At 43.8% G+C, this 16212-nt stretch overlaps 1 protein-coding gene across 3 annotated transcripts in view; it reads left to right on the forward strand.

Moving 5' to 3' along the window:
• Positions 1–12171, forward strand: part of FGF13 (fibroblast growth factor 13) — a gene marked incomplete at both ends in the record, with an annotated part of 244521 nt that extends 232350 nt beyond the window's left edge. For all 3 annotated transcript variants that reach the window (XM_080624792.1, XM_080624794.1, XM_080624793.1), the window contains 2 exons: positions 10594–10792; positions 12035–12171. In XM_080624792.1, coding sequence (XP_080480918.1) covers positions 10594–10792; positions 12035–12171 — 336 coding nt within the window. The remainder of the gene's footprint in view (positions 1–10593; positions 10793–12034) is intronic.
• Between the last annotated feature and the right edge of the window lie 4041 nt (positions 12172–16212).

Consider the following 16212-nt stretch of genomic DNA (forward strand, 5'->3'; position numbering starts at 1 on the left):
CAGTTAGCCTGCCATCTAATACAAACATCCCTCTGAGATCCTCTTAGCAGCATATGTTCAACAGCACAATTTAGGGAGCCATGAGGGTGGAGGAATTCCAAAGAGCATCACTGCTCTGTATCGAGAAGCAGGGTTTGGCTGCCAGGAATGCCCTGGCACTGTCAAACTACCAAGGTTGCAAAGCATCCATCCATGGCATTCATGAATAAATGGATCGCAGTAAATCAAGCTCATCTGAAAAGGTCTCATTACCATTTGGTCACGCAGAGGTGCTGCTTTAGGCAGGGTGGAGCCAACCAGCTCCTTGAACCGCTGGCATTCCTATTAATATTTAGCTCAGTCTTTTTTAGTTACACTTTATAGTAAGCAAGAAAGTTGAACTTAAAGTGACAAATCCCAACCAGCTTTGATTTCTCAAAGCAAGATGAACACATTTCTTTGCAGACTACGTGAGCATTAGAAAGCTAACCAAAATGCAGTAAAGCAACGAGTAGTGTTCTCCTTGGTCATCATACATTTTGGATCAGGTCCTGAAAGAGTCACTGCTCTTTTATTTAGTGTAATAACCTGCTTAACTTTCCCAACGCTGACATTATCCATGTTAAAAATAAAGCTTGTAGTGTAGTGCTTTGCAGAATAAAAACCTAATTATAGGCCTATTAGTTTGGTAATAATATTATTTTTAGTATATAATGCCACTCCAAAGGCTATACTGCATTTATGCTTACACATGAGTATACATAAAGTACTTTACAGAGCTTTACAGTGGATTCCCAAAGAGTGTTTGCTAGTATTGGTGAAGGTGAAGCGTCTCTATGGCAGCAATTCCTGCCCAGGCAGTGCAGGGGATGATCTGGGAAGGGAACAGCAGCCCTGCTAACTGCACACAAGGAATAACAGCAGACAGGACAAGTGCCTTTGCTAAGAACTCAAGCATAAAAGGATGGTATTGAACACCAAAGTATCGGCTAATCCATAGCATCCACATTAATAAAAGATACAGGCCAAATGGCAGGGCTGTCCTTCCATGTGGAACTGACTCTAAGCTGACAGTGAAGCAAGGACCTGCTTGCTGTAATGTGGCATTATTTCCTCTCCAGCAGCTCATGCTGTTATTTATCTTCCACTTGCAGCTTCTCGCAGTCAGTGAGCAGAGGCAATTTCTAGTGTGCACAAAAAGAGCTCGTTCAGCAGCATTCCCTCTGGGCTGGACCCTTATCTTCTCCAGGGTCAGTAAGGTGGCTGGTGGTTGTTTGGGGAGGTCTGAGCTGAGCAGAGGCCATGCTTGGGGGAGCTACCTTGCACTTTTGGGTGGAACAGCACTGTCTCCATGATCTTAGCATCAGAAGCATAGGATGGTACCTCACCAGAGCCGCAAAGGACAAAGAGATCACTTCCACATCGATTCACCCATCCTAACTCACAGCAGTTGTACAGACAGGCTTTCAGCCAGGTTGCAGGTTACCACAGAAACAGCATTCCCATTACCACCTATTCCCATGGGAAGGACTGTAGCACTTGTTCTGACTGTTGTTCTTTCAGCTGCTTTTTCCCCATAAAAGAGAAACCTTTGAGTGCTTTCCTTTTTTCCATAGAGTTTTAGGAGCATCTGCTGCTAAAAGGGTCATGTCCTGCTTGTAATTAAACAGGCAGATTTAGAGCTTGCTGCAAACACTGATTAGATTATTGTTTTCCAGCAGTTTAAGGATAAATCTACATGAATTCATGGGTGACAGACAGTCTGAAGGAGATCTCTTCCATCTCTTTACCCCAGGGCTGATGTCCTCTATCTAGGCTAAAGCAGTAAATCCCATACTCTTCCAATTAGCCCTGCTACTTCTGCAGAGCCTGTCTAGGGAGCTCCGCAGTGCCAGAGCAGCCTTTGGTGATGCAAGCTCCAGCATCACTGTTCATCCTTTCTGCTGAAGCCAGGGCTTCCACACTGGGAACTGTTGCTGCCTGCTGAACCCACTCTTATCTCCTGCAGCCCCTCATAGCCCGCTCCAAGGTAGCATTTTGGGATGGTATGACCAGGGCACTCAATATGGTAACAGAAAGGTTGTGCTGCTCTTCTTGCCTCTCGCTCCCAGGGGTGGTTTAACAAATGCTGACCAACTGATCTTGTTCCAGGAGCAAATTAACCCATGGCTACAGCCCCAGCAGCAGCAGCAGCAGCCTGTGTTTCCCTCAGTGGTAGCGATCATGTAGGCGAATACAAGAGTAATTGTGTAAAAGGGCTACTGGGACAAGGAATGTGTTTTCTGGCTCAGCTGCTCTTGCCAGCTTGCAGACATCCCCTCGCCACAGCCAGGCTGTGACAAAGCGATGTCTCTTCATGCCACACTTGTCTGCCTGATGGAGCGATGTCTCCTCCGCACGTTCTTGCTGCAGCTTGTTGCCGCTCCGTGGAAGATGCCAGGCTTTGCGTGGCTTCTCTGTCCCATGTCCCACTGAGGCAGTGGCATACAAAGCCAAAGGGAGAGCTGGCAGGCAATTAGCAGCTCAGAGGGACAAACCACAAGTAATTAACTCAAAACAAGGCAGTGGTGGTTGTCTCCTAAGGCTCCGGCTCCTCTGAGTCCTTCAGCATCTCATGCCACTGGTCATGCTCAGTGAATGGCTATGGGCTCAGGGCTTGACCATTAAAACAAGTGGGATGCAGGGCTGGCTGCAACTAGAAGCAGAACATAGTTCTCATACTTTAAGAGGAGTTTTTCAACTTAGGTATTTTTCTTTAAAGCAATGCATGACACACTTAAGCCGAGGACATTCTGCACAACAGCTGTGTCAGAGAGATTTGACAATACCAAGATTTGATGTCAATTATGCTAGAAATCTGACTGCAATGGCTGGCAGGTTATCTGTGTAATAATGGGTATGTTATAAAACAGGTTGCTTAGCATCTTTGGGGCTCTCTGCTCTCGTTCTGGGGAAGAAAGCTGTCCTTCTGCCTTTTGCTTCCTTCTCCCTTCCTTTAGTATTTAAGCTTGGGTACACTGACAGTTCAAGGGGTCAGAAATACCATCAAATTGGACCGTATTTATCAGAGACACAACTTAAAAGATAGAGAACTTTTGTATGAATGCACAATAGTGAGGCTGAGCAGCAAAGACTTCTGCTTGGTCACAAGACAAATGACTGAAAATACCTTACCTCTGTTACACAACCCAATGGTACAGCTTCTTTTTAAAGCTTGTGTTTCAGCTCTGGAAATAATGGAAGAAAACGGAAAGGATTCAGTGAAGGGTAATGGAAGTGATTAGAGACACAGCGAACCTTTCACATGAGGAGAGATGTAAAAAGATTAGGCCCGCTTAGTTAAGACAAGAGATGAATAAGCAGAGAGATGATAGAGAGATGTGAGGTAATGAATGGCACAGAAGAGACACACTGGGTACTTTTATGTGCTGTTTTCTAAAGTGAAAAGCTGATAGAAAAAAGCTGAATAAAAATAAGACAAGAAATTTGCTTATGATAAAAAAACCTGCAGACACATTTTAAATGTGTTCCACAGTGCTGGCTTCACCTTCGGAAGCCACTGTCACAGGGAACAGAGATAAGGGAGGCATTCAAGGCCAGGCTGGATGTGGTTTTGGGCAACCTGGACTACTGGAAGGTGTCCCTGCTCATTGCAGGCGGATTGGACTGGATGAGCTCTGAAGGTCCCTTCCAGCCCAAACCATTCTATGAGTCTATGAATGAGCTTAGGAAAATTATGCAGAGGATTGGCTGCTCCGGGGAAAATCATGAGCCTACTGAGAGGAAAAGGGAGTTCTCTTGTAGCTTTGAATGGGATCCGCCAGTTGGCATGATCCCAAGGGTGGAACTGCCTTGGCGGGCTCTGGGTATTCTTACACTACACACAGCTACCTATAGCTGTATACCTATACCTATACAGCTACCTATACCTATACCTATAGGTATAGACAGTCACCCACTTCAGCTGCCTTCAGGGATGTAAGGTGACTTGATTTCTCATCCAGGTTGAACATCTCTCAACAGCATGTTTTCAGGGAGCACATCTTTTCCAACATCCCTGTTTTGTGTAATGCCCATGCAGGTCACATTATCGAGGCAGCTCTTGCTTTTCAGTGGATCTGCTTGGTGGGTGCTCTTGGTGCTCTGCTCAGAAAGGAAAGCTTAGTTCCTCCGCTTGGATTAGTTATATGGGAGGGGGGATCATGAGAAGCTGTGGCAGATCCAGCAAGCTGACCACCCAAAGATCATCAGTGGCACATACCTAGAGAAGAATACATGGTCAGAGTATGGAAGTACAGGGAAAACATGCAGGATGCTTCCATCTCCCATTTTTTAGCTTGGGTTACTGTGCTGGTTTGGTTGGGGTAGAGTTGATTCTCCACGTGGTAGCTAGTATGGGGCTGTGGTTTGGACCTGTGCTGAGGGCAGCATTGGTTGTTGTTGAGTCAGGGCCTTTTCTGCTTCTCTTGCTGCCCCACCAGAGGGTGGGCTAAGGGTAAATGGGTGGCTGGGGAGGACATGGCCCTGGCTGACCAGGGGGATATTCCACACAAATGCCAGCATATAAATCCTGGGGAAGAAGAGGGAAAGGGGAACAGAGCCCTACTTTGCTGGAGATGGCTGGGTGCTGGGCGCCTGCCTGCCCACGGGAGGTGATGGGTGGGTTCCTTGTTTTGCTTTGCTTGCACACACGACTTTCGCTGTGCTTATTGAGCTGTCATAGCCTCAACCCATGAGTTTTCTCACTTTTGCGCCACTGATTCTCTCCCCCATCCCACTGTGGAGGTGGGGATTGAGCAAGCTGTGTGGGGTTTGGTTGCCTGATGGGTTTAATTAACCAGAGGCTATAGTGGTGTTAACCAGTCCTTGACCAAACCTGGGAGTGCAGTCCAGGAATCATAGAGCTTTATCATGCAATACAACATCTGGTGAGGCATTGAGAAAGTTACTCTAATCTTTTCTTTTTTAAACCCAAAACTAGTAGAGAAGATCCTTCTCCAAAGAGGCTTGATTACAGATTAACATATAGGCTTTCCTTTACAGTTTTGGAAGCAGTAATATTACTTCTGTATATGTAAAACAATAAAAATTAAATGCTATTAAGAAACAGCTTCTAGGTAATAGTAGAATCGTATCATATATGTTGATCTTTGTCAGTCTCGTTTAGAGCCCTCAGACAACCTGACAGGCTCTTACTGCTTATTGAACCCTCCTAAGTCTCACAAAACAGGCAATCTTTAAAGATTAGTTTCTTCCTTTTATCTTATTAAAATTTCACTGATTTTGAACTAGAACTGGCAAGTCTGGTGCCCTAAAGCCACAGAAATTAATAAAGGGTAGATGTGAGCATTAAAAGGTGTTAAAATATTAATAGAGGACTTGATCATTCAGGTAATTGCAAAGGTTTCCCTGTACCATGCTTCCACGATCATCCGAGGTGCACAATCTGCAGAAGCACTGATGCGTTTGGGGGCAAAGCGGACCTTCTGTCTGCCTTATTCATACCAAGTAAATTACATCTCATAACTTTGTGGCATGGATTAGCAAAGGGACCTGCATTTGTCATCTGTGAGGTGTTCTCCTGGGCATCTTGAAGAACTTTAAAACCCCATTACGGGCTTGCTGTAACACATTTCACTTCTTCTGCAGTAATCAGGAGAGTGTCTTCTTTCTGTATGTATCACAGGTTAGTTCTCCTGCCCCAGTTAAGGAGTGCTTTGGTTAATCAACGCAGTCATAGAAGTGAAGCATCACCAAAAGGGAACAATAATATGATCACGCATTGTTCCTATCTCAATTAAACTGAGCGTTGTTTACAGTCACTGAGTCTTCCCTGGGGTCATTGGGCAACACATCCATTCCATGGGCAGAGCATGCTGAGAGGTGATGCACCAAGCTTGAAACAGGTAGTTACTGAGGTGCCTAAATGCCACTTAAAAACCTGAGCAAAGATGACTTGGATAAGTTTTCACAACTGAGTCACTGATAAGGCTGGTAAAACCGTAACGAACACAACTTCAACCTCGGAATCTCTGTGTAATGAATATGTTTTCTGCTTCAGTTCGCCATGTGCATCTTCCCTCTAGTTTGTGCATTTGCTTTGCTGTGCACTGGAACAACATAAAGGGAATAATTACAGGATCTTTTCAATGCTTTCCTCATAGATTCAGAGAATACCTTGTGACAACCTGAAATCTTACTCTGGAGTTGCTGGATATGCAGCTGCTTCCTTGGGCTCCATTTATACTCTTTCTGAAGGCTTTGCCCTACCTCAATTTACACACCACTGATAGTTTGTGTTTCACTTGCGCAACTTCTGCTTATCGCACTATCCCAGGCAATCCCATGCTATGTTGTTTGGGATCACCTTCCAGGAAAACCATGCCTTCCTATCACTCCTGGCAGTAAATAGGTTTCCTGTTGAAAGAATTTAATGCATCTTTTCTATATCATTTTTTACGTTTCTTATTTCCATGGTCGCATGGCTGGTACACATGCCTTCAGGTTGAAATGAACCCAAGGGGAATTACAGCCTTCCACGTATCCCTGTTCAGCAGTAGGGTTTCTGTTCTAGCAGCAGTTGGTTCAACTTTACAACATCTCCTGAGGGCTTTGGGCTATCTACGATGTCTTTGGGAGAACCGATCTGGAATAGTCATAGACAAAACAAAGGTCCTCACTGTGCTGGCATAACACTGCCAGGGATGGGGCAGCCACAGCTTCTCTGGGCACCCAGTGCCAGCACCTCAGCACCTTCTTTCAGTTTAGAGTCAAGATGTCATATGGGACAGTGTCAAATATACTCATATGTTATGAGGTGCTCCCACTGCCATCACTAGGATTCCTCAAAATAGGCAAATTTAAGCAAAATGGGCAATATTTGTGGGATTGGAATCTATCTGTGGGAACTGTAATAGATCTGATCCAAAAGAAATTGCTTCAGAATAGCAAGTTTCCTTCCTTCGCTATAGCAAACAGCTTTTGGTGGCTTCATGAAACATCAGTTTCTTCAGACAGTCTTCTGAGACTGGTGATCTAAAAGCAGTTATTTCTGATAACATTAAAGTTGAAGTATTCACATCTTGCACCGTTGATATCACTGCACATTACAGGGTGATGATCCAGAGGATACACCCTGGAACTTCACATGCCCAGATGGAGAAAATCAATCTCTGCTAATAAAAAAAGGCAGGCTCAGTGGTGCAGAAAATCACTGCTCTGGAGTCTTAAAGAGGCTCCTTCAAAAATTCATGAACATAGAATGGAATCCTGGGCTACATTATAGCCCTGAAAGAAATCAGGATACGGAGGGGGAAAAATCCAGTTTTCATTAAGTGGAGAAAATAAAGAATGCAGACACAGTCATTGATCCCATGGAACACAATTATATGCTCCATATATAAGAACATTTCCCAAGTTTCGCAAGTACCTGAATACTTTTCAAAGTTACTTTTTCTTGTTGTTTCTTCATTCCCCTAGCACTACAACCATCTGAATAAAGCTTCTGATTGTTCCTATCCACTGCTATAAGGTAGCTGCAGGGCATTCAGCCTGTGCTGATACATGAACATTTAACAACCTCAGTATTGACCTAATGACTTAAACTTACTGTTCAGTAACGTATGTGGTGATGTCTCCTGCACACAATTAAAGTGGGAAGAATTCCACCTTCACTTCCCAGTATTGTGCCTTTCAGCCTTCACATACCTGTAAGGCAGGATTTGTATGGAAAAGACTAGATTAGTTTAGATATAATCTAGTCGTACTAGAATACAATCACTCTAAGTGTATGCACAAGGCCTTTTACCATTGTATCTTACACCAAATTATTCTTTTCAATTTGTTTTCCGCATCTTTAATGCAGCTGCAGATTCCATGATGGAATATTTCAGCAGTTCAGCTGATCAGCTCAAAATCTGACAGTTCTTCTTCCTTACTTAAGCATGACTGACTCATGACTACAGTGAACCCAGCTCTTTGTCTGACTTTTATTTATTCATCCATTCATTCATGCATTCATTGTGAGGGTGCATGTGTGAGGGGCTTGGGAAAGTGCAATTTACTGTCGTGTCGGTGCCATCATCCTTGATGTCTGTGACTGAAATACTATTTCACACAAACACCTATTTTTCATCTGCTTTGCGTGATAGTGTATTCATACCATTGGACTTCTCAGAACTTACTCAAATTAGTTTCATTGCAAAGATGGACAAAGAGGACACCTGAAAGACAGGAAAAAATGGCCTCAGAATTCAATACTTATTCATATTTATACATTTCCAATAGGACTGACTAGATCAGTTTTTATTGGGGTTACTCAGCTCTCTCCCAGCTCTAACTTGCCTTTCCTTGCCAGCAAAGAGAACACAGTGGCCAACTTGCACTTGCTGCTCTGCACTGCATTTTGAACTTATGTGCTGATACAAGTACCCAGCTGGGTTGGCACATGGACTTACCAAGCTCAGAAAAGTACATTTTAATTGTAATGCCCCCAAATCAGGAGCACATTTGCTAGGGTTCCTCCTTCAGAGCTTCCCTCTGCAGTTCTCCTCCCTGACTCTCTTCTACATAGGAAAGAAACACATTGGATTAAACTAAAGGCTGGGGGTTGGAACTGGATGAGCCTTCAGGTACCTTCCAACCCAACCCATTCTATGATAGCTTAATTGCAGGATGCTCCAGGGAGAGGACTGCTGGCTGTGATGCTCAAGGGGCATGGTTGTCAGGCTGGTGTCTGGCTGTACATGGCCTCAACTGTAAACACACTTAGCAGCATAGCACTTCCACCACGGCTTGTTATCACAAGCCTCATGGCCGAGGGACAAAATCAGGGGTGAAGGAGTCTTCTAGTGTCTGTCTTTCTGTCTCCCCACTGTTTCTATCCTTGTTTCAAGAGACTCGATGGCTCCTGCTGCTCATACTGAGGTTAACTTGCATCCTAAGAGAGCCAGAGTAAATATTGTGGGTCTGTTGGCAATCTGACCCTCTGCTGCTGTGCAAAGCAAGCCTTTTGTACCCAAAACAGCTCCAAATTACTGTACCCAAACCATAATCTTCCAGTGGGAGCACTGTAGCTTTCCATTTTGCTGCTAATTGGATGCTGCACTTGGAATAGTCTTTGTTCGCACGGCTAGCGCTGGCCAGAGAACAGCAATGGAAGGCTTTTATTTAGAACTCATGCAAAAATGCTGTGCCTGTCCCTGTTTGACAGCAATTGAAACCAATTGACAATTAACTAAATAACAGCCAATTAGCTTGAAGAAATAAAGAAGAGAATTGCTTGCTTCACATTCTTTGTTGAAGCAAAAGCCACTCAGAGGATGGGAGGGGTTTTTGCTTTTTCCCTATCAGAAGGCAAACTGGCAAAAGATGTGCAGAAAAGGTACAATTGTGGGTTTGGGGATTTTTTTGAATACCATCTATTTCTCACCCAAAAATACTTGAGAAACTACATAAGAACATCTTAAGCTCCCGAGACATTTAATTTTCTTTGATTTTTTCAATTCAAAATGACAGTCATGATGCAAGCACGTATTTTTCCTCCTTTCTTTCCCACTGCTGTAGTATACTTAAGCACAAGGTAAAAAGAGCCAACAGCTGGCTGCTGTGCAGTGCAATGGCAGGCAAGATTGTGATGCTAACATTGGCATCACCAGACCTTCCTCCTTCATGTTTTATGGACTTTTAGGGGTCCATAGGTGAGCTGTTGTCAGAGCTTGTAATGTTAAAAACCCTGCAGCACCTAGAGGCCTTTAGGAAGAAGCCCAGTGGTGCTTTCAGGACTGGTGTTTTGGTCTTAGATCCCTCCAAGACCCATAGTTCACTTCTGTATCGCTTTCTGAACGTGGGCAATAGTGCCAAAAGGTATTGATTCATTGCACATGGAAAGCCAGTCACACCACTGGCAGGAAGATAAAGGCTCTCTCCTGATTTATTGCTCTTTAACTATTGTCTCAATAGCATCTCCCCAAAAAAAAGCAGTGCAATTCAACATAAAGACTGAAGCTTGCTGCTATAGGTAGAGTCTCAGAGCAGAGGCTGATGTCTGCAGTGAGTCTCTGACAGCTGAGCTTTCAGTGGATGATATGCTGGGCTGAGAAAGAACGTAGATTAGACCAAAGAGGCTGCTGCTACAAGCTAAATTACTACTGCTGGGTTAGTAAGAGACAACCATTTACTCATGGAATCTTGGCTTTCAATTTTTATTGCACTTTCCTCAGAAGCAGTTAAGACCAGCAGCTAATGCACAAAGGCATTACAAAGTGGCCTCACTTCTCACCCATGGGGCTGGACCACAGCTGGTCCTTTGGGGTTGACATCAGGGCTGTGCCTGCCTAACATCTATTAGTTGCATCAATCACTAATTCTTCACTTCGTCTTTTTACTCGTTGTTCAAAAAGACTTTATTATGCTACTTTGAGCTGCTCGCAGCACCATTTCACAGGTTTCAAATTGTGTTACTCTTTTGTTAATACTTTTAGGCCCGTGTTCCGTAATTGGATAGTGGAGGATGAGAGGTATGTCTTTTCACTGTTGGGAAAGCAATGAATATTGGATGCTTTTTCATTAACTAATGTGAGATCCAGCACATATTGATCTGTTACTTTCTTACAGGAACATTTTACACCTGAATGCAAGTTCAAAGAATCAGTATTTGAAAACTACTATGTGACGTACTCTTCAATGATCTACAGACAGCAACAGTCTGGCCGGGGTTGGTATTTGGGTCTTAACAAAGAAGGAGAAATCATGAAAGGAAACCACGTGAAGAAAAATAAGCCTGCAGCACACTTCCTTCCAAAACCATTAAAAGGTAATGGCTTGGGTTTGGCCCATCTATATAAACTGATGTTATCTTGTGTCAGAACTGTTTAATTGCAGTGCAGACATATTTGAAGGGTTCAGCTACTTACATATGTACTTATAATGTTCTGTAACACACCATGAATCTAACCAGGGCCTCTTTTTTTGTTGTTTCTCTATCTTAATTCTGTATTTCTCTAGTCTAATCAAATACACATAATAATTTCTTTGTATCCAAAGTCCACACTGTCTCCATGATAATGAAGGACCCAGACGTGTGCTTAAATGCCATTAGTGACTTGCTGTAGAGCTCGTCAACCTGTGCTTTATGTTACAAGACGTTTGTTTGTCTATGTTTGATTGGTTTAATGCTCTAATGTGTGGTGCCTATTAAACAGGAATTAATGTGGCATCAGCATGTGACATTAAAGATAATAATGCATGTGGCGTATGTATATCACTGTGCATTAAAAGCTAGGACATATAGTCATCCCAGTTAACTGAAGGATCTGAATCAGGACTGTGGTTAGACTTGGCTCCCTCTTTGGTCAGTGCAAAGAGGGAGATCTCAGTCAACATATGGAGGTGCTCCTTTTCTCCACGATAACTAGTTTCCATATGCTCCTTCCTTCAAGAGGAATGGACCCTTCTACTTCTGGGTCATGCCCTTAGGTAGCCTTTTAAAGCAGTGCCATTTTGAAATCAGAGAGGATATTTCAAAGATGCATAGCCCTGCATAGATGCTGAACTAGTTTGGTAGTCTACATTTAGGACTGTGTTAGGCAACTGATGTCAGTGTTGATCCGCATCTCTGAAGTGTGCGAAAACAGGAAACGGAAGACTGAAAATCCATTTTTACACCCATCTCCTTAGGCTATGTGTACAGATAACAGGTCAAATCACAGCTGTTGACAGTGCTACTTCACTGTTAATAAGGAAATGTTGATTTATATCAGCTTAGGTCTGTCTTGCAGAGCTTTGGAATTGCAGTGGGTAGGTGGGTGTTTAACTGGGAGAGGAAGGGACCTGTGTTTTTTCCCTTCTCTAAAATGTCATTCCCTTGAAGGGGGCCTCAGAGGTTCTTAGGGAGTGTTTGAAACGGAAGAGGACTCTTTGCTGTGATTCTGTCATTCATTCTTTATATTGCACATTAGCGAATGAAGACTTGCAGTGTTTCGTGGCTGGACTTTGCATCAACAGACTGAGCAGCCCATACCACATGCTGATGTGCTGCCTTTCTTTTGCTTTGCAGTGGCCATGTACAAAGAGCCTTCTCTCCACGATCTCACAGAGTTCTCAAGATCTGGAAGTGGGACCCCAACAAAGAGCAGAAGTGTTTCAGGAGTGCTAAATGGGGGTAAATCCATGAGCCAAAACGAGTCAACGTAGCCAGGTTCAGGCAAGCCAAGTGCTCTCTAAACAGAACCTTACCTCTGGATGCAGTTGAATTCTTACTAGCAGTCTTTCATCCAAACATTCAATTGCCCAGGACAAGCCACCGAACTTGCATAGGTCACTCGTTTATCAGCCATTAGATCTACTGGTTGTCAAAGGATATACCCCAATAATGTAGAATATGCTTGTGCATATCACAAGGCAGTTGGATAGCCAACAAACATAACTGCGGAATAAATCTCGGAGAAGAAATGTCCAGCTCTTTCTCTCTGTCTCTCTCTCTCTCTCTTTCTCTCTCTCTCCTGTGCTTTGTGGAATACGAAACAAAAACATTTCACAGCGTTCACTGCTGATAAGAATTTGCTTTCCAACTCAGACAAAAAAAGACCACTTTTGCTCTTCAAAGGAAATTTTAATGCTTATATGTTTTATAGGGGCAAAGAAAAACCAAACATGTAAACTCTGTTGTTTCCTTGGCTTACCGTTTTATATCTAAGGCTTGATAAAGACAAAAATGTAACCTTTTAATTTGGAATAGTGCAACTTTTTGATTTCTGAACTCCAATGGGTCTTTAAAGCTCTGTCTTTAAAACAACTAATACTAAATTCAGGGTTGGAACTGAGAGTTGGTGTCTCAGGCTCAAGCAAACAGTGTTCTTGTGGTTTTAAACACAACGAAGTAATATCAATTTTTATAGATTTGTAGTTTCTGGTAAAGTTCTTGTGCTAACCCCAGTCTGTAGGAATCGAGTTGTTTTGTTATCCCAAGTGGAAGTTAACAGAAAGGGATAAAATGATCCTCCAGTGTAGATTTCTCTTAATTCCATTTTGTGTGTCATGTTAAACTATTGTCGTGGCTTCTTTTCTAAAGACAGAAACTGTGGAATTAAGGTGACTTAATTTTTTTATAAGAAACGTCTTATTTGTAAAAGTCCTTCTTTCACTGTAACGGGCACGTGAATATTGTGTAGGAGGAAGCGTTAGGACAGGTTACCCTTAAACAACATATACTTATACATGCTATTGGAAACAATTGTTTAAAAACTGTAGTTAGGTTTCCATTTAGGTCATCATGTCTGTTGCATGGGAGAAAGTTGGAATATTGGCATAGAGTTGCATGATGTGTAAGATTTTGTGCATTAATCATCGTTGGATTCTGTGCTCCAAAACTGACATAGTTGTGTACAGGCAGCTTTCTGCCTCGTACGAAAGAGTTGTTTATTATTTGTTGTATACACAACCATGCACTGAATAAACTATTTATATTAAGATGTACTTTTTAAAAAAGCTTGTTTGATTATATGATGTACAGCCATGGTTAATTTCAAAGGGAAAGGGTTGGCAGTTCAATTGGAAAGTTGTGAAAGATACTGTAGTTAATGTTCAAAAGCTATGGAACGGGTTATTCCCCTGTAATGACATTCGCTATACAAATGAGAACATGGTCTTTTGGGTATTGGTAGTACTGGTCTTACACACCCATCTGAGATACTCAAAACATAGTGACAGTCAAGTGCCACAAAGTCTTGGTAATGGTCCCTCTGTCATGTGCTGTTGGAGTCCCAATGTATGGCACTCCATTGCATTGAGCTTCTCCAGCTCCTCCATGTCTGCCCTCCCCGTAAGACCTTCCTTAATGCAGCCACGTAGTGCTACCTCACAGCACCCCTCAGGACAGGGGGGCCCGAAGGGAAGGGGCAAGTCAAGCAGTGCTTATGCCAAGGTGGCACCTTGAGGAGTCTTGGCCTTTGCTGGGCATCATTGCAGATACGCTTTATGGCCCAGCTTTATCTGGTCTGGAGGTAAAAGGCTGCCATGCCTTCTGCCTTTATGTACATGCCCCGGAGAGAAAACATCCCTCTCTCCTGCCTTTGCTCTCCAGAATCATCAGTGAGAATTTGCCTCATCTACAGCATGCAGGCAGCTCTGACAGCTGAGCTTCACTCATGAAGGCGTTTTAAGAAGTCCTAGGAGAAACACTGTGGTGGCTGAAGAACCAGCCCTGAAAGGGAATAATGGAAATGGACACAAAAAGCTACCTATAAATGTTAGCCTGGAATTAAAATCAGGTATTCTGCTGGCTGCTCTGTGTGGTGCCTCCCCTTGACCAAGCTGGAATTAGACCTCAGACCAAGCTAGGACAGTGTTGGGGTGTTTTAAGGCTGTGGCTGAGAAAGGAGGAAGAAGATTATGTGTTAGATCAACCCCTCAGATTTGGGGTTTTTTTGTGGCAAATAGTAGGCAAAGAGCTCTGGCTTGCCTGTTGTCCTCCCCATCTCACTGTCCTTCAGAGGGTCTGGGGGTCTTCAGCTCACCCCTTTCCAAAGGGTGAAGAAGGTGGGAGCACAATTAATGCCACAGAATTCCTTATAAATTGAAGATGTGGCCATGAATGCTCCAGAGGTTTGGACAACTCAGTGTGGAGCATCTGTTCCCTTCAACTAAGTGTGGTATATGCCCTTCCTCTTAACCCTCCCAACCCCAAAGATCAAACTGACTGGGGTGAATGTTCCGAACAAGGAGCCCAAGTGCCTTAGGAACATCAACCCTCATTAAAAATAAGCATGCTTGTGGCAGAGCTCATTCAATGTTGAGCGTTTATTATCCTAAAGCTAACCAGAGGTCTGCTGCTTTTGCTTTACAGCTGCTGTCCTATGGTTATTCCCCATCCCCAGTACCTACAACTTTGAAGGTCATCTGCAGTGAAAGAAGCGTGCTCATCTCATCAATCGTCCCTTCTGAGGGCTGTAGTTTGACCCATCTTTTATACTGATGTTGGCATCAGCTGTGAGCATTCACTGCCAAGTCCCTAGTTTCAGAGATATCTAACATACCAGCTAACAAAGCCCTCTCTCGGATTGAGATGAGAAGAGAGATTTGGTGATAGATGAGCCACAACCGGCTGTTTCTGACACTTGTGTTAAATTCCTGCCAAACCTGTTGTTCTTTCAGACTGTTCTGGACAGAAAGGACAATACTGTTGGTAAGAGTCCTGACAGCAGATAAAAGCTCATGTGCACTATGAGCAAACAAGGGGATTATGCCCAGGGTTTTACATGTACTCTCTGGAGCCACAGATTGGGATTTAATAAGGACAAATAGAGTTAAATGTGCCTTTAGAGACAGTGAAGGGAGGTGATAATCTGACCCAGCCAGCAAAGTCCCTTGGGTAGACAAGAATGGGCCTTCAGCAGAGGACCAGAGCAAGGAGCCAGACTCTAGAGTATTTATTTATCCCTCAGCACCCATATAGTTAAAGATATGACTCCTGGATAATACCTTTCTTTCAAGATATGTGCTAGATGTTGGGAAAATGTCCATATTGATGGTTGTCCAGCAAAAAAACCCTCACAACTACTGGTCAAACCTCTTCGCCACAGTGACAGAGTACAGTAAGATACATACCTGGAATAAGGACATACCAGTGCAAGGGCTGGTGTTAAACGGAGCCCTACACTGCCCATGAGCCACTAACCATCTGCAGAAGGCTTGGTCTGAGGGCCTTTGTTATTGCCAGGGTGATGGCTGGTGGGGCTTGGAGCAATCTGCTCTAGTGGAAGGTGTCCCTGCCCACTGCAGGAGGGATGAGCTTTAGGGTTCCTTCCAACCCAGACCAGTCTGTGGTTCTACAATGCCTTTCGCCTCCCATTTATCCTGTCTCCAGAATGCAGCATACCATGGACACGGAGTCAGCTCGGGAGGCGCAAAACCAGCACAGCAGCTCTCTGATGCACCGGCGCGTCACTTGGCAAAGCCCTGAGCCACCACAGGGGCTGTGCAGAGACCTTATGAAAGGCTGCCAAATGCTACCTGCCAAGCCAAAAGAAAACAGGTCACCCATGAAATTGGGAGGAATACAGCTAGGAGCACAGCTATTATGAGGCAAAACTGGCACCTTTTTGTGATCTACCTGTCAGAGCTGCTTTCTCAGAGGTCTCTGCAGGGGCTCAGGCATTGCCTGCTTGGCCGGGTTTTGGGGTGAAGGAGGGTGGGAAGAGGTCTTCTCTGCATCACAGAGATCTTTTTTTTTTATTT

Source organism: Psittacula echo (assembly GCF_963264785.1).
Source record: "Psittacula echo genome assembly, chromosome: 8".
Taxonomy (NCBI): domain Eukaryota; kingdom Metazoa; phylum Chordata; class Aves; order Psittaciformes; family Psittacidae; genus Psittacula; species Psittacula echo.